General features: G+C 44.7%; 1 protein-coding gene and 1 pseudogene across 2 annotated transcripts in view; one reads left to right on the forward strand and one right to left on the reverse strand.

Moving 5' to 3' along the window:
- Positions 1-337: 337 nt before the first annotated feature.
- On the reverse strand, positions 338-1350 carry LOC114214951 (U2 small nuclear ribonucleoprotein A' pseudogene; annotated as a pseudogene).
- Positions 1351-18846: 17496 nt separating this feature from the next.
- The window catches only part of SLCO5A1 (solute carrier organic anion transporter family member 5A1), a 126503-nt gene continuing 120617 nt past the window's right edge, over positions 18847-24732 (forward strand). For both annotated transcript variants that reach the window (XM_028112975.1, XM_028112983.1), the window contains exon 1: positions 18847-19753. In XM_028112975.1, coding sequence (XP_027968776.1) covers positions 18847-19753 — 907 coding nt within the window. The remainder of the gene's footprint in view (positions 19754-24732) is intronic.

Genomic DNA, 24732 nt, shown 5'->3' on the forward strand with positions numbered 1-24732 from the left:
TGATCTCACGACCCTGAGATCATGACCTGAATGGAAATCAAGAGTCAGAGGCTTAACTGATGGAGCCACCTGGGCGCCCGTCTGACTGACTTATTTCACTTAGCATTATACCCTCTAGACCCATGATCCATGATCCATCCATGTTGTTACAAATGGCACAATCTCATTCTTTTTTTTTTTTCACAGATAATCTTGAGTTTTATTAAGAATTTAAAAATCTAAACATTTTATAGAGGCCTGGGAAGCCTACCTAGAAACACTGCCCTCGGGCATTTCCAACTTCCACATGTCCGTATACCTCACTGCGCTGCGCACCCCCCACCCCGCCCCATGACAGACAACGTGGCAGCACAGTGAATGTCGCGTTTTTACTATTTGTAGAAAACTGGCATTTAGGTTTCAAAATTAGTAATATTACAAAATTACCAGCAGCAGTCTTAAGCCTTTCAACAATGCTTATGAACTCCACTTCGCTGACCCAAACAAGGCTATTATTCCAAGTTCAAAAAGCAGGACTTGTCCCAAGGAGGCGTATCATACATCCTGCAGATACTCAGGCCACACTGCTCAGGACCCATTTGTGACCGTGTCTTCTTCCATCTCCTCTTCACCATCATCATTGGGGCCTGATCTGCACTCCCTGCCAGGTATCTGGCCAGACTGCAGCAAGCCCTTCAGCTGCTCCACTTCAGCCAGGGTGGATGCATTTGCTATAGCATTCTTGATTGCTTCTACATCCCCTGGAGATGGCCCACCTTTCTTTTTGTCAGTTGGCAAACCAGCACCTGGGTTGAAAGTTTTGCTTCTCCTGGCAATATCCTTTGCAAGTTGTGCACCCCGTTTGCCCTTGAACATTTTCTCTGCTTCCTGACGCTCTTTTAGTTTCACCTTCTGGAAATCCAGTACTCTGACTTGTGGAACTTTATAAATTACGTACAGTCTGTAATGCTTCTTATTTGTTACAGGATTTCTCAGAATACTTAGGTAAGTCAGTGATTTCAGAGATGCCAAAGGGTCCAGATCACCCAGTTCCACAAGACTATTGGTGAGAATGAGTTCTGTCAGACAGGGTAGAGCCTGATCAAGTCCCTCACCTATACGGCATATTCTATTGTTGTTCACTAATAATGTTTCAGTCTTCTCAACAAAGGAAAACCATCCAGTTTCCTGATTTCATTGTCAGAAAAATCAATAGCATCAAACTGGTCTAAGGTAGCACCTAGATTTTCAATGACAGGAATTTTATACCCCCGGAGGTCCAGCTCGCGGTCCCGCATGGCGTTGGTGTACTGAGCCGCCTGCTCGATCAATTCTGCCATCAGTTTCACCATCCTGTCGCCTCCCGCTGCCGGTACCACAGCCCGCCAATCTCATTCTTTTTTATGACTGATTAATATTCCATTATCTATCTATCTATCTATCTATCTATCTATCTGCCTATATCTATCTCATGTCTTTATCCATTCATCTATTGATGACATTTGGGATGCTTCTATATCTTGGCTATTGTAAATAATGCTGCAATAAACATAGGGGTACATATATCTTTTTGAATTAGTGTTTGTTTTTTGGGTAAATACCCAGTAGTAGAATTACTGGATCATATGGTAACTTAAAAAAATTTTTTTTAAAGATTTTATTTATTTATTTGAGAGAGAGAGAGTGGGGAGAGGGAGAAGCAGGCTCCCCACTGAGCAGAGAGCCCAATGTGGGACTCGATCCCAGGACCCTGGGATCATGACCTGAGCCGAAGGCAGACGCTTAACCGACTGAGCCACCCAGGCGTCTTTAATTTTTAAGTTTTTGAGGAAATTTGTACTCCCAACTTTTGAAAGCTGCTCTGTTCCCCCCTTCTTCAGGCCTGGTGTGGGAATAGTGTGGCATCCTACTGTTAGTTACCTCCATAGTACTGCATATCCCTCATGGTTTCCCCATATTTTGCCAATTTTGGTAAATAGTCCCATCAAACCAGACCATAAAGTTGGCAACTTCTTTTCCCCGGGAACGCTGACTGTTAGATGTCTTCCTCTCTACCTCCAATTTTTTTTTTAAAGATTTTATTTATTTATTTATTCATGAGAGACAGAGAGAGAGAGAGAGGCAGGGGGAGAAGCAGGCTCCTAAGGAGCAGGAAGCCCGATGCGGGACTCGATCCCAGGACGCTGGGATCATGACCTGAGCCGAAGGCAGACGCCCAATCATCTGAGCCACCCATGTGCCCTCTACCTCCAATTTCTAAAGGTAGTTTCAGGTATTGAGAAAATGTATGAATGATAAAATCCATTCTAAAGTGTGAATGCTTAATAGCATAATCTGGCACATTTTGTTTGAAACAAGAGTTGTTTAGACAAACTTAAGAGAATTTCAAACTGTGCGATTGAAGTTCTTTTTTTTTTTTCCTGGAGCCCTCTAAATCAAAGGCACACCTCCTGAAAATAAAACTGGCCTCAGATAAAGGCACTTCTTAAACTTTCCAACAAAAGTGGCCTGGCTGAAGGGAAGTGGCCGCATACCCCAGGGAGTCTAGGATGCCAGTAGTCCTAAGTAACCTTAAGCAAGTATCACATTTATTAAAAAAGGTTCTGTTTTATTTAAATAATATATGAGTTTTTCTTTCTATACCATAATGTATCTCTGTTTATCATATTACTTCCAAAGTTTAATAAAGTTGAGTTTCTAGGAAGACATGTATGTTTTTCATTTTGCTTTATTACAGGCAGGCAGCCTAGTGCTGTTGGGGACACATAGCCCCAGTTTGAGAAGCCTGAAGTGGGGAGAACCTGGTTACATTGATAATGTTACCATTTGATTATTAGGGGTTTGTCACTTTTTTCCAGATCTATATTTTCTTATATACTTGCAGATCCTAGGGAAGTTCCTTTTTTTTTTTATCTGTGTCATGATCCTAATTTTCTTTTTTTAAAATTTAAATTCAATTAATTAACACATAATGTATTATTTGTTTCAGGGGTACAGGTCTGTGATTCATCAGTCTTATATAATACCCAGTGCTCATTACATCACATGCCCTCCCCAATGTCGATGACCCAGTTACCCCACCCCTCGCCCCCTCCCCTCTAGCAAACCTCAGTTTGTTTCCTAAGATTAAGAGTCTCTTATGGTTTCTCTCCCTCTCTGGTTTTGTCTTGTTTCATTTTTTCTGTCTTCCCCTATGATTCGCTGCCTTTTTTCTTAAATTCCACATATCAGTTGAGATCATATGATCATATGTCTTTCTCTGATTGACTTATTTCACTTAACATAATACCCTCTAGTTCCATCCACATCATTGTAAATGGCAAGATTTCATTTTTTATGGCTGTGTAATATTCCATTGTACATATACATACCACATCTTTATCCATTTATCTGTCGATGGACATCTGGGCTCTTTCCATAGTTTGGCTATCGTGGACATTCCTAGGGAAGTTCTAAGATCTGTGATAAACTTTTCTATTTTAGACACAGGTATACTATATTTCATTTCTTTTTCAATTGGGCACATCTATTTGACTTTCTTCTTTTAAATTATTTGTGGATTATATTACTTTGATGTAACTTGCTTTTATTCTTTAATATGTCCTAAATCACAGTATTTTTTTTCTACCATTCTTTGTAACATTTATCATGTATTAAAACACCCTGTAGGGGCACCTGGGTGGCTCAGTTGGTTGAGCGTCTATAGGGTCCCAGGGTCCTGGGATCCAGCCCTGTGTCCAGGTCTCTGCTCAGCGGGGAGTCTGTTTCTCCCTCTCCCTCTCTGTGTTCTCCCTCTTTCTCTCTCAAATAAATACATAAAATCTAAAAAAAAAAAAAAAAACCACCCCACACTGTATGAGACCATATCCTCTGACTGACAGGTGCCATGGGGTTTTCTCTCAAGTCATTTTCTTCTAATTTGTTCTGAGAAGTGAATCGTGAAAGTTTTAAACTACTTTTCCTTATTGTCAGAAATGTTTAAAATCCTGAAACTTCTTCAAGAATGAACTTTAAAATAGGTTATTAGCTATTATAATTTTAAAATATTTGACTTTATTATTTTTTTTAAAGATTTTATTTATTTATTTGACAGAGAGAGAGACACAGCAAGAGAGGGAATACAAGCAGGGGGAGTGGGAGAGGAAGAAGCAGGCTTCCTGCGGAGCAGGGAGCCAGATGCGGGGCTCGATCCCAGGACCCTGAGACCATGACCTGAGCCGAAGGCAGACAGACGCCTAACGACTGAGCCACCCAGGCACCCCAAAATATTTGACTTAAAAAAAAAATCAATACTTGTATTAATTTTCTAGGGCTGCCATACAAAGTAGTACAGACTGTGTGACTTAAACAACAGGAATTTTCTCATAGTCCTGGAGTCTGGAAGTCAGAGATCAAGGCTGTCAGGGCATTGGTTTCTTCTGAGGCCTCTCTCCTCAGCTTGTAGGTTGCCATCCGTCTTCCCCCTGAGTCCTCACAAGGTTTTCCCTCGGTACTTGTCTATGTCCAAATTTCCTCTTCTTATAAGGACACCAGTCATATTGGATTAGAGCCCACCATAAAGACCTCATTTCAACTTAATTACCTCTTTACAGATCCTATTACCAAGTACAGTCACATTCTGAGGTAGTGGGAGTTAGGACTTCAACATACACATTTTGAAGGGGACACAATTCAGCCCATAATAGTGTTTAGATAGAAGTTTAAAACCATTGGCTTGTGTAACAGTTTTGATTTGAAAAACATGTCTACATTAAAAAAAAAAAAAGAAACATCTAAATTACTGAGAGCAGAGGAGAAAAGCATGTTGTGCCCCATTAGGTTAGTGGAGGGTGCGGTTGAGACATACAAATGAGACTGGACCAGACGGCAAATCTAGACTGTTCTTCACTACTGAAGAGTGTTGCATTTTTTCTAAATCTCATCAAAACGTTGATAACAGCACCCATTTTTTTTTAAAGATTTTATTTATTTATTTGAGAGAGAGAATGAGATAGAGAGAGAGAGCATGAGAGGGGGGAGGGTCCAAGGGAGAAGCAGACTCACTGCTGAGCAGGGAGCCCGATGTGGGACTCGGTCCTGGGACTCCAGGATCATGACCTGAGCCGAAGGCAGTCGCTCAACCGACTGAGCCACCCAGGCGCCCAACAGCACCCATTTTATGATGGAGTGTGGAGCTTAGCACAACATCTGGCATAAGTGAGCACCCCAGTACATAGGAACTGTACTTCCTACTGTGTGTTAACTGTTGTTGGATACACATTCATGTCAGTTTATTTATTTTTAATTTTTATTTATTTATTTTTAAAGTTTTTTATTCATTAGAGAGAGAAAGAGAGCACAAGTGGGGAGAGTGGAGGGGCAGAAGGAGGGGGAGAAGCAGAAGGAGCCCGATGCGGGGCTCGATCCCAGGACCCTGGGATCATGACCTGAGCCGAAGGCAGACGCCCAACGACTGAGCCATCCAGGCACCCCTCAGTTTTGTATTTCTTTTTTTTTTTTTTAAGATTTTGTTTATTTAACAGAGAGAGACACAGCGAGAGAGGGAACACAAGCAGGGGGAGGGGGAGAGGGAGAAGCAGTCTTCCCGCCGAGCAGGGAGCCCGATGTGGGGCTCGATCCCAGGACCCTGGGACCGTGACCTGAGCCGAAGGCAGACGCTTAATGACTGAGCCATCCAGGTGCCCCTCAGTTTTGTATTTCTTTTTTTTTTTTTTTTTAAGATTTTATTTATTTAACAGAGAGAGACACAGCAAGAGAGGGAACACAAGCAGGGGGGGAACGGGAGAGGGAGAAGCAGGCTTCCCGCGGAGCAGGGAGCCCGATGTGGGGCTTGATCCCAGGACCCTGGGATTGTGACCTGAGCCGAAGGCAGACGCCCAACTGACTGAGCCACCCAGGCGCCCCTGTTCATGTCAGTTTAGAGACTAAAACGCTAAACTCAGGGAGGCTGAGTAACATCCCTGCTGTCACACAGCCAGTCAATGGCCAGCCCAAATTTGAAGTGGGTTTGTCAGGCCCCAGGATCTTACAGTATTGTGTAATAAAAGGACTAGGGTGGATCTGGGTTTAAACATTGTCTCCACTGCTGACCAGCTGTGTGGCTTAGGTCAAGTTACCTAGTTTCTCTCTCAACCCTTTCCCTCCTCTGAGACAGGGATAACAGTGTCTACTTCTTTTCTTTATTGAGGTATAGTTGACACAGAATGTTACATTAGTTGTGGGTGTAATGATGTCTACCTTGTAGAGCTGTGAGGAAGGGACAATATATTTCAAGCTGCTGTACAAAGTAAAATGATCATTGTATCATGTCATTCCTCATTGATTTTGCCACCATCTGCCAGTGCAACTTTAAGAAAATCACCTTCCTTGCGTTTCAGTTCCTTCATCTTCAAGACCGGGGTAGGGAATGGCAGGACAAAAATTGGCCTAAATCAAGAGATCTCAAACTAAGAGGCTTTATTGTGGCCAGGCAGGTAACTGAGGGCCTGGAACCCAATGTGGCAGATGCCAAATATCAAGAATGTAGAAATCTGGATCTTTCATTTGAAATCTCTCAAGTTTAAGTTTTAGCAGCAAATTCTGAAAACTGAGAACATACACACACACACACACACACACACACACACACACACACAGGCTTTATCATCAGCCCAATGTGGCCATAGGTTTGTAGATTTTTGGCTACACAATCCCTAAACACCTTCCGATCTAAATTCATCAATTCCATGTCATAAAACAACAGGGGTCTAATACCTAGTCCTTACTAATCGGAACCTGAAGTCATGGTTTTGCCTGTACTATCCTAATTGTTTTGGGAGTGGTCTTTCTACCTATAGTCCTCTCCCACTCTAATCCTACCCACCACTTCCTGAGAAATTAATCTTCATGAAGTTTTTTTTTTAAAGATTTTATTTATTTACTTGTGTGTGTGTGAGAGAGAGAGAGAGCACAAACAGGGAGAGAGAGTACAAACAGGAGGTAGAGGGAGAAGCAGGCCCCCCATCAAGCAGGGAGCCCCATGCAGGACTTGATCCCAGGACCCTGGGATCATGACCCGAACTGAAGGCAGATGCCTAACTGACTGAGCCACCCAGGCATCCCTCTTTGTGAAGTTCTGCTTAATCCTGTCACTGCTTTGCTTAGAAACCTTCAACTGCTTTCTGTTGTTTATGGAATAGAGTCTAAACTTCTTAACTGGAGGTAACCAGCTTTCCTTTCTTACTTCCTGTTTGTTCCCTTCACGTGTCTCTGGTTCCCCAACAATGTCACCTTCCTGAGATGTCTTGCCCCAAAGTGTTCCCTTTTTAATCTCCCTCTTTGGGTCTGCTCTGTCTCAGAGGCCAGTGGGCCCACCCACACGTGCATATTCTGCTTACTCTTCAGTGTTCAACTCAGATCCTTCATCATGCATACAGTGTTTACCGCCTGGGCTTTGCACTTAGCAGAAATCAGGGTCTTGGTCTTTTTTATTTTTTTTTAAGATTTTATTTACTCTATTTTATTTTTAAATTAAAAAAAGATTTTATTTATTTATTTGACAGAGAGAGAGAGCACAAGCAGGGGGAGTGGCAGGCAGAGGGAGAGGTTCTCAGAGAAGCAGACTCCCTGCTGAGCAGAAGGCCCAATGTGGGGCTCAATCCCAGGACCCAGGGATCACGATCCGAGCCAAAGGCAGACGCTTAACTGACTGAGCCATTCAGGAGAGTGTGTGTGTTGGGGGGGTGGGGGTGGGAGAGAGGAGCAGAGAGAAAGGGACAAACAAACTCTGCATTGAGCATGGAGCCTGACGGGGCTCAGTCTCAGACCCTGAGATCATGACCTGAGCCAGAATCCAGAGTCAGCTGCTTAACCGACTGAGCCACCCAGGCACCCCAGGATCTTGGTCTTTAAATTGCAGGAGACCGATAAGATCCTGTCTTGGTGGCATATAAGGGAGCTAATTTTGTTAGATTTTTTTTTTTTTTTTAAGTAGGCTCCATGCTCAATGTGGAGCCCAACATGGGGCTTGAACTGATGACCCTGAGATCAAGATCTCAGCTGAGGTCAAGAGTTGGATACTTAACTGACTGAGCCACCCAGATGCCCCATTTTGTTAATTTTTTGACAGGTTGGATTACTTTGCTTATTCTTAGTTTTGCTTTTTTGTTAGGTGTGAAAGATATTGATAAAAAGACATTTTCTAAGACTAGTAAAAATTGTTTCTGGGGCTTCAGACTTTTCTTCCTAAAGGTATTTTTCTTTAGGGAAGACTGAAGAAGGATGAACGTAGTATGGAAAGAAAAATGCGTATTTTCATTTACCTGTAAATCTCTTATTTCTCCTTAGAGCATGTTTCAGTTCCTTCCCTGGGGTTTAAAATCCATCCTGGGTCCAACATGAGCTAACTCTCACAATAATTCTTTTCTGTTTGAAAAAAATCACATTTTTCTTCTGGCGTGAAATTTTACAAACAAAGCCAACTGGAAGGAGGAAGAAGGACCACCATGTTTAGATGTTGTATTTCCGCTGTCTACATGTGCATTTGTCAGGTCATTCCCCAGTTTAGGCAAACTAAGACTCTAACAGCTCTAATTTTCTCAAAGGGAAAGATAGAAGACAATTCATTTATCATTTAATTCCCATTCCTTGATGGCAGGTTTTGTAGCCCCCAAATGGAACACTAAATCCTTTAAAATCACTTCCCTGGTGGCCTGAGTGGTACATTTTACTCGTATTGGGTCATTTTGTATTCATTAGTTACAATAAGACAAATGGAACAATTGTCAGTGTATGACAGACAGCCAAAGAGAATGGAGCCTAAAAGTCAGCCAAAACCAAGCTCCTCCACACATGTGCCAAAGCCAATACTGGTAATAATTAAAAATAGTATGGCACTTCAACCTGGACTTGTGGAGTGTTTTTGGAGTCAGATAATTATCAAAAATGCCATTCACGACAAAAAGAAGGTAGAGAAGGGAGAGGGAATTTGAGTGAACTCTGTGAAAAGCTCTTTCAGAGTGTCTTTCCATTAAGGAAAGGATGTTTGAGCTCTGAGCTCCTGATCATCCCACACAGCCCCCTACCTTTCTGTGTTTTTATTAAAAGAATTCTGCTATGGGCATTTGTGATTTGGGATCTCAGGAAGCCATGTTTGATTTCACCTCTCTTTTGCAAGACTGGCTGTGAGAGAAGGAGCCTGGGTTTACCTACTGGTCAGTTATTTCTCAGCCTTATAATGGAATGCAGTGAAGGTGGGGGGAGTGGGGGTGGGCAGCAGCATTCTGAAGGATGGGCTTTATGGCAAACTTGTTCCTTGATGTTTCCTAGTCAAAGGGGAGGAATGCAGAGAAGGTTGGGAGGAGTCATGAGTTGGGAATGAAACCACAGCTAGTGACTAGACAGTTGGGCAGCCCTGTAAAAACGTGAATCCTAGTCATTATAGAGATTATGGATCTCCGGGCAGTTTGTTTTGTATTTTTACTCAAAAGCGATGGCATGCATTGTTTGTGTTTAGACTGCTTCATCCTTTAGTTTACTTAAATATTGCACTATAGAGACATGCTTATCTTAATCAACAGATGGTTTCCTAAAAATTATGTAAAACACAATTGCGAGAAAATACAGGTAGGTTGCCAGAAGCACAGGTCTTGGAACGTGGTTGATCTGGATTTGGATCTCCACACTTTCTATGCCAAATGATTTAGGGCAAGTTGATGATCATTTTGAACCTCAGCTCTCTCTTCTATCAACAGAATTGATAATATATACTGAAAAGTGAAGATGAAATAATATCTGGAAAATATGTAGTCAGTCCTAATATGATAAATGAAAGGCATCATTATTGTTTAGTTTTCATAAATATTTGAGTAATGGTGGGGGTACCAGCATGGAAGGGATTCCCATGGTTGAAAAATGAAAAATGAAACAAAACAAACAGAAACAACCAAATAGTGGACCCTACAGGGTATATGATGTTTTATCAGTCTGACCATAATTTCCCAGATAGGAACTAATCCTAGAGAAATGTGTGGCCCGCATGAAATAAAAGATTCTGGATCCCCTGCACTCCAACAACCAGAGAGGAAAAACTGTGTAAGATGAACGAAAACACAGCAATGCAGATCTGTAGCAATGGCTGACATTTAGGAGCACCAACCTTCGTCCCAGCCCTTGTAAGCATTTTGCCGATGTTATCTCATTTACTATTTACAGCAACCCTGTGAGATAGATACTGTGATGAACCCCGGCTTGACAACTGAGGCAGAGAGGCTTGGTAAATTGTCCAAGGCCACACGGCTCTAAATGGCAGAGCCACAATTAAATTTAGGCAGTGTGACAACAGGGCCCTCTTTTCCTCTCTTTCATCATTAAGGCATGTGTCATAGTCTAATTGGAAACATTTTTTCCTTCTTAGTGGCACATAAAATAACGGCACCTCTTAGAATTAGGGCATCTTCTTGTGATGAAATATGGATAAGTGACATCCATGCACTCACCACAAAGATGAAATAGGGTTCATTTGCCACCGATGACACAGACCTTCTGAAGAGGGGTGGGGGAGGGGGGAAGGATGCTGTTGTCCAGAGGCTAGCTTGCTTTTTGCTACCAGCAGGACTACACCACAGATGGTTTATAACTGTCAGTGTTTCAGGTCTTTCATTTATTTTTCTTTGATTTTATTTTATTGTGGTAAGAACACTTTTACAGTGAGACCTAGCCTCAATAAGATTTTTTTTTTACCCTCAACAAAATTTTAAGTGCACAATACATTATTATTATTATTTTTTAAAGATTTAATTTATTTATTTGACAGAGAGATACACAGTGAGAGAGGGAACACAAGCAGGGGGGGTGGGAGAAGGAGAAGCAGGCCTCCCGCTGAGGGAAGAGCCCGATGCGGGACTTGATCCCAGGACCCTGGGATCATGACCTAAGCCGAAGGCAGATGCTTAACCGACTGAGCCACCCAGGTGCCCCACAATACATTATTATTGACAATAGGTACAATGTTGAACAACAGCTCTCCAGGTCTTTTTTTTTTTTTTAAAGATTTTATTTATTTATTTGAGAGAGAATGAGAGATAGAGAGCACAAGAGGGAAGAGGGTCAGAGGGAGAAGCAGACTCCCTGCTGAGCAGGGAGCCCGATGCGGGACTCGATCCCGGGACTCCAGGATCATGACCTGAGCCGAAGGCAGTCGCTTAACCAACTGAGCCACCCAGGCGCCCAACAGCTCTCCAGGTCTTTTAGATAAATGTAAAGGAATGAGAACCTGCTGCCATCCTATCTACTTTGAAGGAGAGCCTCGACAGTGTGTCATTGCCGTGAGTGTGTTGGTTTATATTATCTTGTGTTAATTATTCTTCTATGCTCTGGGATAAGATCACCTCTTTCAGGTTAACCTGAAATATGAATCTTTCCAATCATCTAGGGGAAAAAAAATGTCCTTAGATTGGGAATGGAAATCGAGAAGGGAGGAGGGAAAGAGGAATTCCAGGTTTTTCTTGGCATTGCTCTTTGGATCTAGACTTTGACAAGTTTACAGATAGTTCAAGGTCATCCCTAATGTAGGTCCTAAAGAGACTTCTTTCTGCTTTAAGATTTGTTTATTTTTGAGAGGGAGGGAGAGAGAGAGAGAGCATGTGTGCACAAGTGGGAGGGGCAGAAGTAGAGTGAAAGAATCTCAAGCAGACTCCCCCCTGAGTGCAGCGACCAATGCGGGGCTCTATCCCATGACCCAGAGATCACAACCTGAGCCCACAATCTGAGTGGGAACTAAGAGTTGGACACTTAACGGACTGTACCACCTAGGCTCCCCAAGAGACTTCTGCTTTAGAGAGGCAAGTTGAGAGCGAGGCAGAGGGACCTCAAACTGTGGATGAGTGAGCCATAATTTAAAAGCCAACTATCTATTGTATTAATCTTGGCCCAATGTAGGACAGGGAAATCACTCTGGGCTTTTGGCAGAAAGGGATTCACTACAGAAAGATACGTGCTTAGAAAATCTCTGGAAGGGTTGGATAAATGATCTGTAGATTGGGTGACCAGGAATGACTCTTAGAACATTATATATCTGTCCTACCAGGCAAACTCGTACAGCTGCCACAATGTGGGGGAGGAACAGGTGGGTGTGGAAATCAAAGGCCTTCCTAGGTGTATTCTCTTCAGGAGACCCTCCTGTGGCTGGATTCGGAGATCCAATGCTGCAACTCCCTTTCAACACCCATAAGCTGGAGTTTGGACAACTGAATACTGAGGCAGAAAAATAACATGTCTCTATGACCTGCTTGCTGGCATAAGACAGCCAAAAAGGATGTGGCCCGTGACTCATTCTGCCTTCCAAAACTCACAGGAATGCTTCAGTTCTTATCCAGAACCCGATCAGCAAGGGAGTCTGGGAAATGTGTGTTTTGTTTTGTTTTTTGTTTGTTTTTTTAGCTTTCTAGACTCTGTCATTCAAGAAAAACAGAATATAGGGACTGCACATTGAGTGTTAAGCATATCTAACACAGTTTCATTTCATTTTATCCCTTGTATTTATTTTCCTTTATTAGTCTTTAGTTCAGACCTTGACCCAACTTGTCTACAGATTGTAAGGGAAGCTAATATCTGGAAATTGCTTGGCTCCTTTAGAGGGTGACAATATGTCCAGGTGTTCATGGGACTGTGGTCTCTTGAGTTGTGGGACTTGCAGTGTGAAAGCTGACACAGTTGGTCAGATACTCCTTTGATTTTATTTATTTATCCAAGATACACAGAGAGAGAGACCATGAGAAGTGGGGAGGGGTCAAGGGAGAAGCAGACTACCTGCTGAGGAGGGAGCCCGACTCCGGACTCAATCCCAGGACCCTGGGACCACGACCGGAGCCGAAGGCAGACACTCTACCAACTGAGCCACCCAAGTGCTCGTCAGACACTCCTTTAGCACTTGCAAACCATAGGGCTGGAGTGACTGCCTCCATTCACTGGACCCCAGGGCCAAATCTGTTTCCTCTTCTGTTTCACCCAGCTTGAAATTTACTTCTAAGGAAGGGTATAAATGTCAAGTTGTGTTAAGAGTTTACCTTTTAACCTTACAGTTAACAATACTGTATTGTGTATCTGAAAGTTGCTAAGAGAGTACATCTTAAAAGTTCTCATCATGAGAAAAAAAATTTATAACCATGTGTGGTGATGGATGTTAACTGGTCTTATCATTGCAATTATTTCACAATATATACATATGTCAAACCATTATGTTGTACGTCTTAAAAATGTTATATCAATTCTATCTCACTAAAAATAAAATTAAGTTAAAAAATTAAAAAAATAGAAAGAAAACAGTTATATCATAAATTACTTTTTTGACCTAAGAAGAGAGATGTAATTTAAATATGTCACAAAGGCTAATATTCTGGATACCTCTTCAGGGTCTGTGAATAAAGCTGTATTTCAATATTAAAAAAATTTGTCCCCTCTTAAGCAACTGGCAACTGTTTATTAGCCCAGAAAGTATTCTGGACCAAATTCCAGTTCTTGTGTCTGGGAGAATTCCAAAGTGCGCCTTTTTTAAGGAGGAAGGGAAGGGAGTGAATAAAAGGCTCCCTTCTCCTTTCCCTGTTCCATTCTCCAGTGCAGCCAGATTTTAAGCCCATGGAATGCCACAGGTAATTCCAAACGCTACCTTCTTATTATATGAAGGTTGGGAAAAGAGCAACTTATGTGTAAATTCGACTGATTAATGACTTAGAAGAAGCATCAGCAAGCTGGAAATTGGAACAGCGTCTATCCCCATACACCTAACAAGGGAGGCATCCTAGTTCAGGCAATTGTACCCATTCATATTGTGTGAAAGAGCCATGGGTATACCAGAATCCCGTGATCTGAATCCATTTCTTTCAGTGAATCTGAAGATGAGGGCTGATGGAGACACAACTGGCCTTTTCCAAAGTCATACTTAACTATGGAAGGGAAAGCGAAAGGAATGTCTCTTGCTAAATGTTTTCTTCTTGTTTCCTATATGGAGAGCTAATTGGACCTTTTAAATTCTGTCTATAAATCATGATCTTTCTATTGGGGCAATAAAAAAATCTATAGGTTCTTAGAGTTGTTTCTAGTTTAACTATGGTAATTGACCATGAATAAACTCAGCATGTACCAGGGACATGATTCTTTGACTTTTCAGCAGGGAAACCCTCTGCTGGCACCAAGTGCAACAGACTGAATTTGCTGAAGGACAACTGATGTCTGGGGCTGGGGCCAAAATGAGAGAATGGGCCAAAGACCTTAGAAGGATGTCACAGGAGGCAGATCGAATCTGTTTGGCTCCAGAATACGCTCAGAGGAGTATTTAGGTACAAGAAGTGATGCATATTTTTGCCCACCTTACCAACAGTAGGGGACTAAAATCCAGGCAGGGGTGGTAGCTGGAGTCATCTGGCCTGTTTGTGGAAAAGTAGCAGTGGGCTTGATGGAGATCTCAGGAGGAGTGGATAGTAGCAAGGGATGAGGAAATGAATATATTTGCTATATTTGCCCCGTTTGTTTGGTCATCTGGAAGCTGCCAGGAGATCATTGCTGTCTCAACACGAACGTCAAACACACACTAACCGTCCTTTGGTGTCAGCTGGCGATTTTGTTCTCTAAGGATTAACTGTGAGTGGTAGTTGTTGGACTAAAGTGAGATGATTAACAGATACAAGGTGCACTGAAAAGTGAAGCTGCTGTATGATTATGAGAGCGAGTATAGAGTCAGAGTCAAGAGCATGAGCTTAAGGAGCACACGGGTTCCACAGACTAGCTGTGCACCCTCCCCAACTTACTTAGTGTCTCTACACTCTGCTTGTTATGTCTGTAAAGTGCAGCCAGTGCTCTCATTGGATAAGGCCAAGGCTCAGTTAAGTGGCTTTGTCATGACAGCAGTGGCCTGCATAGATATGGCAGTTGTAGAAGGCAATCCCCTTCCTTCATTAGGTCACCATCTCCCTCTCTCAAAGTTCAGCAGTGTCCTCCTACCTGCTACAGCTAATGGGCTCTTTTTAGTTATCCTTTCTGACTTCTCCACAGCTGTTCACGCATCTGAGAACTCCTTAAAGTTTTCTGCTGCTATGGTTTCTGTGACCTCTGGTTCTTCACATACCTCTCTGACCATTGCTTCTAATCGCCTTTCTTAGCTCCCCCCCCCCTTTTCTTTGACTGTGGTGTCCCCCGGGGCCCTGTCCTTATTAGCCTTCCTCTGCTCAGTCTGCCTGGTCTTCCTTATTCTACCTGCTGCCACCTTTGGGCAGATCACTCTTAATTCACATCCCTAGTCCAAACTTCCTGTATGTCATCTATCAGAATAGGTTATGGGACACGTATACTTGGCTGTCAAAATCAACACCATCTGAGAGGAGAACCATTTTTCTCCCAAGAGCATGCTTCTCCTCCTGTGCTTTTGTTGGGCATCATCCACCCAGTCACTCAGCAATGAAACTTGAGAGACATCTTACGATGGACCGTTTTCTCATCTTCCAGATTATATTGGCCTCCAGGTCTGGCCACTTCTACCTTCTCATTGTGTGTGTGTGTGTGTATATATATATATATATATATGTTTTAAGATTTTATTTATGTATTTGACAGAGAGAGACACAGAGAGAGAGGGAACACAAGCAGGGGGAGTGGGAGAGGGAGAAGCAGGCTTCCTGCCGAGCAGGGAGCCCAACGTGGGGCTCGATCCCAGGACCCTGGGATCATGACCTGAGCCGAAGGCAGACGCTTAACCGACTGAGCCACCCAGGTGCCCCCTTCTCATTGTATATTTAAGCGATTGCCTCCTCTCCATGTTCTTGCCACTGCTCATCACATTCTGTCTAGAGATTGCTTCCAAACTCTCCTCTGTGCCTGCAGTGGGGCCTCCATTCACCCACCACTGCCAGAACAGCTTTGTGGTGAGCAAGTCAGAATGTCACTGGCCCTTCAGTTCTGACAGCACACAACCTGTGAAGCCCTTGCTGACCTTTTCCACTCTGCCACCCTTGCCCTCCAGTCCTCTGCTCCATCCCTGCGATCTCCCTGCGGCTCCTCTACCTACTAACTTGGAGCACCATGCCCCGTGCTCTTGCACTTGCCTTTCCTTCTGCCTGGAAATGAAGATGGAATAGGTTAATGGATATTAGGTTTTTCCGGGGGCATCCTGTATCGAACTTATCTTGTTGTTTTAGGCTACTTACGGGGTATTTCTTCCACAAGACAGACGTTTCCTCTGTCCAGGGACCCTATCCCGTTCATCTTTGGTCCCCAGAACCTACTCTGGTACCTAGACATTGTGAGTGCCCACGGCACGGAAAAACGAACAGAAATAACCTTTTTTTTTTTTTTTAATTCCGAGTGGGCTCTCTGACTCAGCAGCTGACTTTTTCCGAGACCTGCCCCCTCGGGGCCTCAGTGATCCTCCGTCTCCCCCACCGCGCAGGTGAAGGGCAGCAGGGCGGCTCGCTGCCTCCGGGCCAGGCTGGGCGGGCGCCCGCGCGCCTGCGCCCTCTGCTGCTCCGCTCCGGGCGCGTTCTCTGTGTGCGTGTGTCTAGAGAGGAGAGGCTTGGGTGACAAGCGCGGGGTGGGGGTAAGAGTTCAGCCTGACTCACAGTCTCATTCACTGATTTCTCCGCCGCTGGACAGAAGCTGCCACCCCAGGCGGCTCCCAACTACTCCCGCACCTCCACAGTTCTCACTTCCCGCCGCTCCACTCTCAGCCAGACATTCTGACCGACCGACAGACTCACGAGTGAGTAGCGGCGGCTTGAGCGCCGGGCTGCACGGCGAGGTGTCCTCCCGCGGGTTGTGTGTGCGTGCGTGTGCTTGTGTGTGTGAGTGTGTGTGTGCGCGCGCGCAGGGGTGTCCCTGGGACTCCACGCCGGGCCGGAGAGCTCCCTGCCAGGAACCGTGTGTCTCTCCGAGCCGGCGCTGCGGTGTGGGTGCCCGCGCAGGCAGCGGTTCGGCGGCCCCCGGAGCGCGGAGGGAGTTTGCCGGGATTCCCCGGCTCGCCGCGCGGCCGCCCGTGGGGTTCCCCGGGAAGGCGCCTGGGCAGGGAGGCGGCGGGGAAGCCCGGGCTGTGAGCGGCTGGCAGGCCGGGAATCTGGGAGCAGGTCTGGCCCCGCAGAGCCGAGGGAGCCGCCGGAGCGACCGCCCTGGCCGCCCAGCCTCTCCGTCTTTCTCCCTTACCCTTCCTCCTTTCTTCCCTCAGCAGCATCACAAAAGCGCGAAATGAAACCCAGTGCAGCGAAGTCCGGCTCTCGTCTCCCACCTGGTGCACATCACCCCGGGCGGGAGGAGTGGGAGTGCGCGAGATTAGGGGCGGGGGCTTACCCCGGGGACACACCTGTTTTCGCCTCTCGCTGAATACGATCTGGATGCAGGATCGCGCGAGGGGTTCTGACACATACTCCCGGGTGTGTATGTGTGTGCGTGCGTATGTGTGCGCGCGCGCGCACGCACCCCGGGCCCACGCTCGCGGGGTGCGCTCGGTTGCACACCTCTTCCGCGGCCCGCTCGGGCCAAGACTACTCGGTGGGCGCCTAGCGAGCTCTGTGACAGCGTGCCGGCATCTCTTTGTTTGGTTGTTGCTTCCCCACCCCTCCGCAAAGCAAACTGATTTTCGGTTTCGCGTGACACTGCGCGCTGGGACTTAGTGTGGGCCGCAGCCTCAAATGCCCCTGGTATTTGAAATTGAATAGTTCTTTCGGGCTGGGGGGTTATTTTTAGTGTTGTGAATAAAGAGGCTAGCACGTTGACCTTTTTGCGGCTGCTTTGGGCTTTGCATACGTGTCTCTAATTGATGAAGCAGACGGATTCGCATCCAGTCGCACACACGTGCTTGCGCACAAGTGTGTACACACATTTCTACACACGTAGCTTTACCCCCTTCTTTTCTTTTTTCTTTTTTAAATCGGTACTAGGAATGTACTGTGTTTGTAAAAAAAGAAAAACAACAAAAAAACAACCCCCAAACCCCAAAACAAAAACAAAAACAAAAAAACTTTCCTTTGTTCTTTTGGGCATTTTCTATTTTGAGTAATGGAGTAGGAGTACCAAAAGGTTGCAATTAGTTCACTCGAATAAAAGACACTGCCTCTGAGTCAGCGCTGCCAAGTTGATAATTATTAACATATAAAAGCACATGCTCTGTTTAAGGCAAAAGGGGCGGGGCGAGGGCAGGTCCACGGTAGACAATGAGGGAGGGTCTCTGCCGACCGCCTGCTGCTTATTGTTCGGGCACTAGAGGCTGCAGCCCGCAGCCGCCTCCTCCTCCGGGGCTTCGCTCCTCGCTCGTCCCTCGGTCCCATTTGGGACCGTCCGAGTCACCCCCCGCTGGCCCCCGGGGCGCCGGGACGCCAGCCCCAGCCGCAGCCGCCCTTCGCTGACCGCCCTCTCTCTGCTTTGCAGGTTGGCATCTTTGCGCGCGAGGGTGTCGCAAGCCGAGGCGGCGAGGACAGGGCGCCTCTGGCCCAGCCAGCCGGGCGGTATGCGGCGCGGGCAACAGCGCTAAGCGCCCCCACGCTGGGCACGGGGCGTACTCGCTCCAGGCGGCGGGCCGAGCGGCGGCGGCGGAGGGGATGCGCCCAGGACGCGCAAGGCTCCTGCTGCGAGCTACCGCCCCGAGGTGGACCCCAAGCAGGGCTCATCGCAGGACCGCGCGGACCCCTGCCCCCCGGGGCACGCGGCTCCGGAGCCTCGGGGCCGCATCTGCGGTCAGGATGCCCTGGGTGCCTCTCTGCTGGTGAGGATGCCCTGCTGCGCGGCTCAGCGTCCCCAGCCCCGGTCCCTGGTGGGCACGACTGAGTGGGCCCGACTTCGGCCCCTCGTGCTGGTCGATGAAAAGCGCCGGAGTCCCTGAGTGCGATCAGCGATCGAATCTGAGTTCTAAGAGCCATGGACGAAGGCACCGGGCTGCAGCCCCAGGCGGGAGAGCAGCTGGAAGCACAAGCCACAGTAGGAGCTGTCCAAGAGAAGTGCGAACCAGAGACCTTTCGGTCCAAGAGTTTACCGGTCCTGAACAGCGCCTCCTGCCGGCCAGACCTGAGTCCTGCGCGTGCAGGAGCCAAGCCCGCCATCGGCTCTTTGGGCCGTCAGGAGTTGAAACCAGGCCCAAGCGGGTTGGCCCCCAGTCCCTCCGCTCCTTCCACTTCGGCGGAGATGGCAGGGCTCATGGAATGTAACCACAGGGTGGAAGTCAGCAAAGCTGTGTCGGTGTCCTCCACTTTGGCCACGCTCCAGGGGAGAAGGTGCCTCTATGTGGTCCTCACTGATTCCCGTTGCTTCCTGGTTTGCATGTGCTTTCTGACCTTCATCCAGGCGTTAATGGTCTCTGGGTACCTAAGCAGTGTCATCACCACCATCGAAAGGCGCTATAGTCTGAAGAGTTCCGAGTCGGGGCTGCTGGTCAGCTGCTTTGACATTGGGAGCCTGGTGGTGGTGGTGTTCGTCAGCTACTTTGGCGGCCGGGGTCGGAGGCCCCTGTGGCTAGCGGTGGGTGGACTTTTCATTGCCGTTGGGGCTGCCCTCTTTGCTTTACCTCACTTCATCTCGCCTCCCTACCAGATCCAAGAGTTGAATGCCTCGGCCTCCAACGATGGCCTGTGTCAGAATGGGAACTCCACGGCGCCTTCCGAACCTCCCACCTGTCTGAAGGATTCAGGAGGAAATAATCATTGGGTCTATGTGGCTTTATTCATTTGCGCACAGATTCTCATTGGAATGGGTTCCACACCTATTTATACCTTGGGACCAACCTACTTAGATGACAATGTCAAGAAAGAAAATGCATCCTTGTACCTAGGTAAGACTTTCCTGTCTTCTCAAATAAGCTTGAACTCACCAGTGAAAAGGAAACACTTCCACATTTCCCAGGAGATTACACACACACACACACACACACACACACACACACACACACACACTATAGGATCTCATATATATCTCACTATACATATATATAGCATATATGTTATTATATATATATTGCATGTATATTTTAAGCATTAAGCTTCAGTTTATTTTATGTTTTTATGTTTTAATCTTAGTGTGGTATGTTTTAGTTTGGAAGAGAATCCAAACAGCAGAGAGGTCTGTGGGCTAACCGTCAGACTCACACTTCACACTCTTTTCCCAAGTAATACAAACTTTTAACCATGGGGTCATGCTTCTTCCTCTTGCTGCCTGCCTTTGTAAAAACTTTAGCAAGTTTATCTTCTAATGGCTGTTCTTCTAGAAAGTTCAGGAAGGAATAGAAGTACCTGGTGTGTAGAGTGAAGTCTTGGATTATTTACTGCTTTCGTCTCCTGCTGCTTCTCATTCTTGTCCCCTACAGCAGGGCTAATGGAGTACCCAGACTACATACAAGATGCTTTGCTGTCTTCATACCTGTATTTCTTCATATCACCTGCATCACCATTAAACAAAACAAAATAAAACAAAAAACAAACCTTGAGTGATATCAAATGACTAGGTTATCTTTATGCAGAAGCAAGATCAGAAGTTGTAAAGTTAACCCAAAGCTATTTTTATTGCTGGTTGAAGACCCTTAAGTACATGAACTTGGTAGCAAGTGGCTCTTGGATTTGGTGATTTGACTTGCATGAATCAGCTCCTGTGAACAGGGGGTGTTTGGGTTGAATAGAGGGTGCTAATATGAGGCCAGGCAGTCATTGTGGCAGGTAAGAAAATGTAGTTCCTAGAAATCTGTGTGGTTGTCAGCACCTCCCTGTACTAGCTGCCCCTTCAAAATTGAGCCTTTAAAGTATGTATTTGAACCGTTGAAAAGGGTGAATAGTAGTCATGCTAGATGAGATCTTTGGTTTTCTATCTTTCTATACTGGAGTCCAACTAAAAGAAGAGAAAGGATTGTACTTTATAAAAAATAGTAAATAAGCAAATACCAGTTATACTTATCATTTTATTAGCCATGCGCTGATAGGATCTTTGGTGTGGGAAAGGACACACTCACATCTTTGGTGTGGCGAGGTTTCAAAGGACAGTGAAAATGATACCCTGCTAAGAGGGCTCTGCTCTTTCCTCAGCACAACTGCTGTCCCCAGAATCCATTGTAGAGGGTATCTGAGCCATGTATAGTCCCCAGTTACTGGCCCAAATGCATCAGGACAAGAGTTTTATAATTTATTTTTATTATTAAATGCAAGAGAAAGAAATTTTCATTCAGGGCAGAGAGCACTAGTTTACTTGTTACTTTGCCTGCTTGTTTTCTAACATTTATTACAAGAAATTTTCAAACATACAGAAAATTTGAAACAGTCAATGAACACCAATATTTCCACCACCTAGACTCAGTAACTGTTCATTTTGTCATATTTGCTTTATCAACCTGTGTGTGTGTATGTATGTATGTAATATATTGTTTTGGGTGGGGGGGGCTAAGCCCTTTGAAAGTAATTCTAGACATCCCTAGGTTTCAGCATGTATCTTACAAAAATAAGATTTTTTACATACGTACAGGAACTTTAACATGCTAAGTTCATAATCATTCCCTAATATCATCAAACATCCAGTCCGTATTCAAATTTCTTCGATTGTCCCCTCAACGTCTTTGATAACTATATATTTTTCAAACCAGGAAGGAGGCAATCAAGATTCTCAGACATTGCATTTGGCCACTAACCTTTTTAGGGGTTTTATCATCTAGAAAAGTACCTCAACTTTTTTTTTCTTTTTTCATCATACAGACTTTTTGAAGGGACAAGGCTAGTTGATTTGCAGAATGTTCTACATTCTGGATTTATCTGATTATTTCCTTGTGGTGTCACTCACCTTGTCCTCCATCCCCTATATTTCTTGTATCCTGCTAGTTCAGTCTAAAGGTTTGAATAGATTCAGACAAACATTTTTGGTCAGACTACTTCAAGGTAATGCTCTGTGTTTTACGTTACACACATCTGGCCATTTGTTAGTGATGTTAAGTTTAATCACTTGGTTGAGTGGGTGATTGCTAGGTCTTCCCATTGTAAACATGCATTTCTCCCTTTGAAAATAATAAATGATCTTTAGAATGATAACTTTACTGTAAATATCCTCATTGTTATTCTTATTTTTGCTGATCTCTGCCTCCATTTACTTTGAAAACTTAGATCTCCCTTCCACCCCATTCCTTGGATACCATTCACACAAATTTGCTTCATCAAAAACACAGGTAGGGCCATACACAAAGGGAGAGCATCCACTAGTGAGAGCCCTGAGATTTAACTTTTCTAGTCGGGGTTGCCCACTGAGAAGAAACACAGCAGGTCCTGGGTACTGTGCTACTTTTGGGAAGACTGAAAATGAGACCGAGTCCCAGCGCCTGAAGAGCTTTCGGTGTAATAAAGAAACTACTGGCAATTTAAGGGAGGAGTGTGAAGTGGGAGAAGTTTATACAAATGGTATTTGCTTTTTCCTTCCTCCTCCTCCTCTTTTGAAAAAATCTTTGATGAAGGCCTTAGGACACATTCTTTGGGAAACTCAAGAGAATTCTCCTTTATATTAAATGGACCTCAGTAAAAGCTACAGTGGTTTGAGTACCAGAAATCTTGCCTGTACTACTTTATTTCATGTTCTCAATGACCTCATGAGATGGGATTGTTTTCCCTATTTCAAGGATGAGGAAACTGAAGGTCAGTGAGTTTGAGTGACTTGCTTAAGGGCTTCAAACCCACACATCTCTGACTCCAGAGCCCTTGAGCTTCCCTCCCCACTGCATGCTTTTTTGGCAAGAGGCTCTGAGAGCCAACTGAAATCACGGGCTGTGCCGTGTTCAGCACAGTTCTGAGAATGGTACAGAAGGATGCAGAACTGGCCGACAGTTATCAAACACGATCAAAACAAGATCCTTCTTAAACCTTTTCAAGGAGGTTTTATAGGTAGCCTCCATATAAATTCAAATGAGAGAGACTACTAAGTTATTCTTAGAACGTGAGAGTTGTTAACCTATTATGGTGGGGCATTTTTTCTAATAAATAACTGGTTCAGGCTCTTTGTTATTTTCCACGAAAGTGTTCTATATTACCTTTTTTCACTCTCCACTCCTTTCTTCATCTGTCAGTCTTCCTAGTTTCGTGTTATCACCATAGAAGAAAAGATAAAAGCAGGTAGCAGGTTCATAATTGTAGGCACAAACAAATATCTGAATTAACATTAAAGTCATTGAAATGGAATGTAAATGTATGTCTTAATCTTTTGAATGTTTGATGTTAACATTCTGGCAGCTTTAACTGTAGAAGAGCTGTGGTCATAGATGAGATACGGCAGCTTTTATACCCACTAAATGCCCTAACTCCTTCTGCAAGGAGAGAGGTTTTGTGTTGACCTGGAGGGTAGAGAAAGCTTTGTAGCTACTCAGAAGCAAGGTTAGTAACTAGACCATGATTTGTAATTGTATCTCAAGGGGAGAGAGAAAATGTGGTCCTTTGAGGGCAAGAAATTAATGAACCAACAGTGAAATGAGAAAGAATGGCTAACCAGGTGGGAAAAGGGAAAACAAAGAATGCATTTCCAAAATAGAAAACCACAACTCCGATTGAGGGATATTCAGGAGAAGTAATAATTGGCATGGGCTGGCGATGGGCCAGGGAGTGTGGGTGCAACCATTCCACCTTCCTGGCGTGTGCGCCCTGACTTCACGCCACAGATAGGGGGCGGGATTGGCACAGGGCTTTAGAAAGAGCACAAGATGAGGAGGCAGAAGATCTATATTTTAGTCTGGCTCTACCAGTGACTGGGGGTGAGACTTTAGACAAATCCCTTACTGTCTCCCAGCCTCTGTTTCCACATGGAGATTAGGACATTTGTTTCCCTCACTGTAATATTTTGAGGACCAAATGGGATTACATGTGTGCAAGCATTCTGCCAACTGTAAGAGGCAGCACTCTGCTCTGTTCAAGTGGAATTCAAACTCATCCTACAAGAGTGGGCAGAGTGAGGAGGGAGATATTTTACTCTTTCTGCGTATGAAAACCCTTAACCAGATCTTTTTATAGTTGGAAAAAGGAAAGAGACAGTGTGTAGGAAATTAAGACATTGTATAGGAAATCACTCCTTAGAAACATTGTATGGGTAAATTTGATCAGCATTTCAGCAATGTTATATTTTGATTAATTGAGTTTTCTGAGAATCCAAGCTTTTATTGCCAGCGGTTTCTGCATGTCAGCCTTTGATGGCAATCTTTCTTTGGTATGTGAACATTTATGCAGTGTATATTTGTGTCTGGTGTAACATAGCAAGAGCTCCTTTGAAGTTTGAGGGGGCTCTGTGGTGTCCCAGTTTCTCCACTGTGGGTCTTCATTTGCCCACACAGACTGGCAGGACGTTTGGTGAGCGAGGACTGGTCCAAGGACATCCTCAGAAGTCATGTTATCTTAAAATAAATAGCTGGTGGCTTCTCCTTTTTTCTTTCTTTGACATTTCCTCAGTCTTTTGAAAGTACAGTGAGCTTGAAATCAGTTGAGTTCTATTTCATCAAGAATTCATAGTATATGAATATACTATATATATTTGTGCTCTTTCTGAGATATATTGCTCTTTTTGAGTATGAAAGCCCTTCAACCTTTCTTGTCTGGCTCTACCAGTGACTAGGGGTGAGACTTTAGACAAATCCCTTAACGTCTCCCAGCCTCTGTTTCCACACAGACATTAGTACATATCTCCTTCAACATCTTTTTTTATTGTATAGAAAAATCTCGACCAGTTTTTAGCAGTGTTCTATAGAACAGTCTACATCTGTATATGTAAGTATATTTATAATAATAAAAATAATGAAAGATACATGTATGT

The sequence above is a fragment of the Eumetopias jubatus genome, unplaced genomic scaffold, assembly GCF_037043125.1.
Source record: "Eumetopias jubatus isolate StellerSeaLion01/CBP00866 unplaced genomic scaffold, mEumJub1_p1.0 scaffold_4, whole genome shotgun sequence".
Classification (NCBI taxonomy): domain Eukaryota; kingdom Metazoa; phylum Chordata; class Mammalia; order Carnivora; family Otariidae; genus Eumetopias; species Eumetopias jubatus.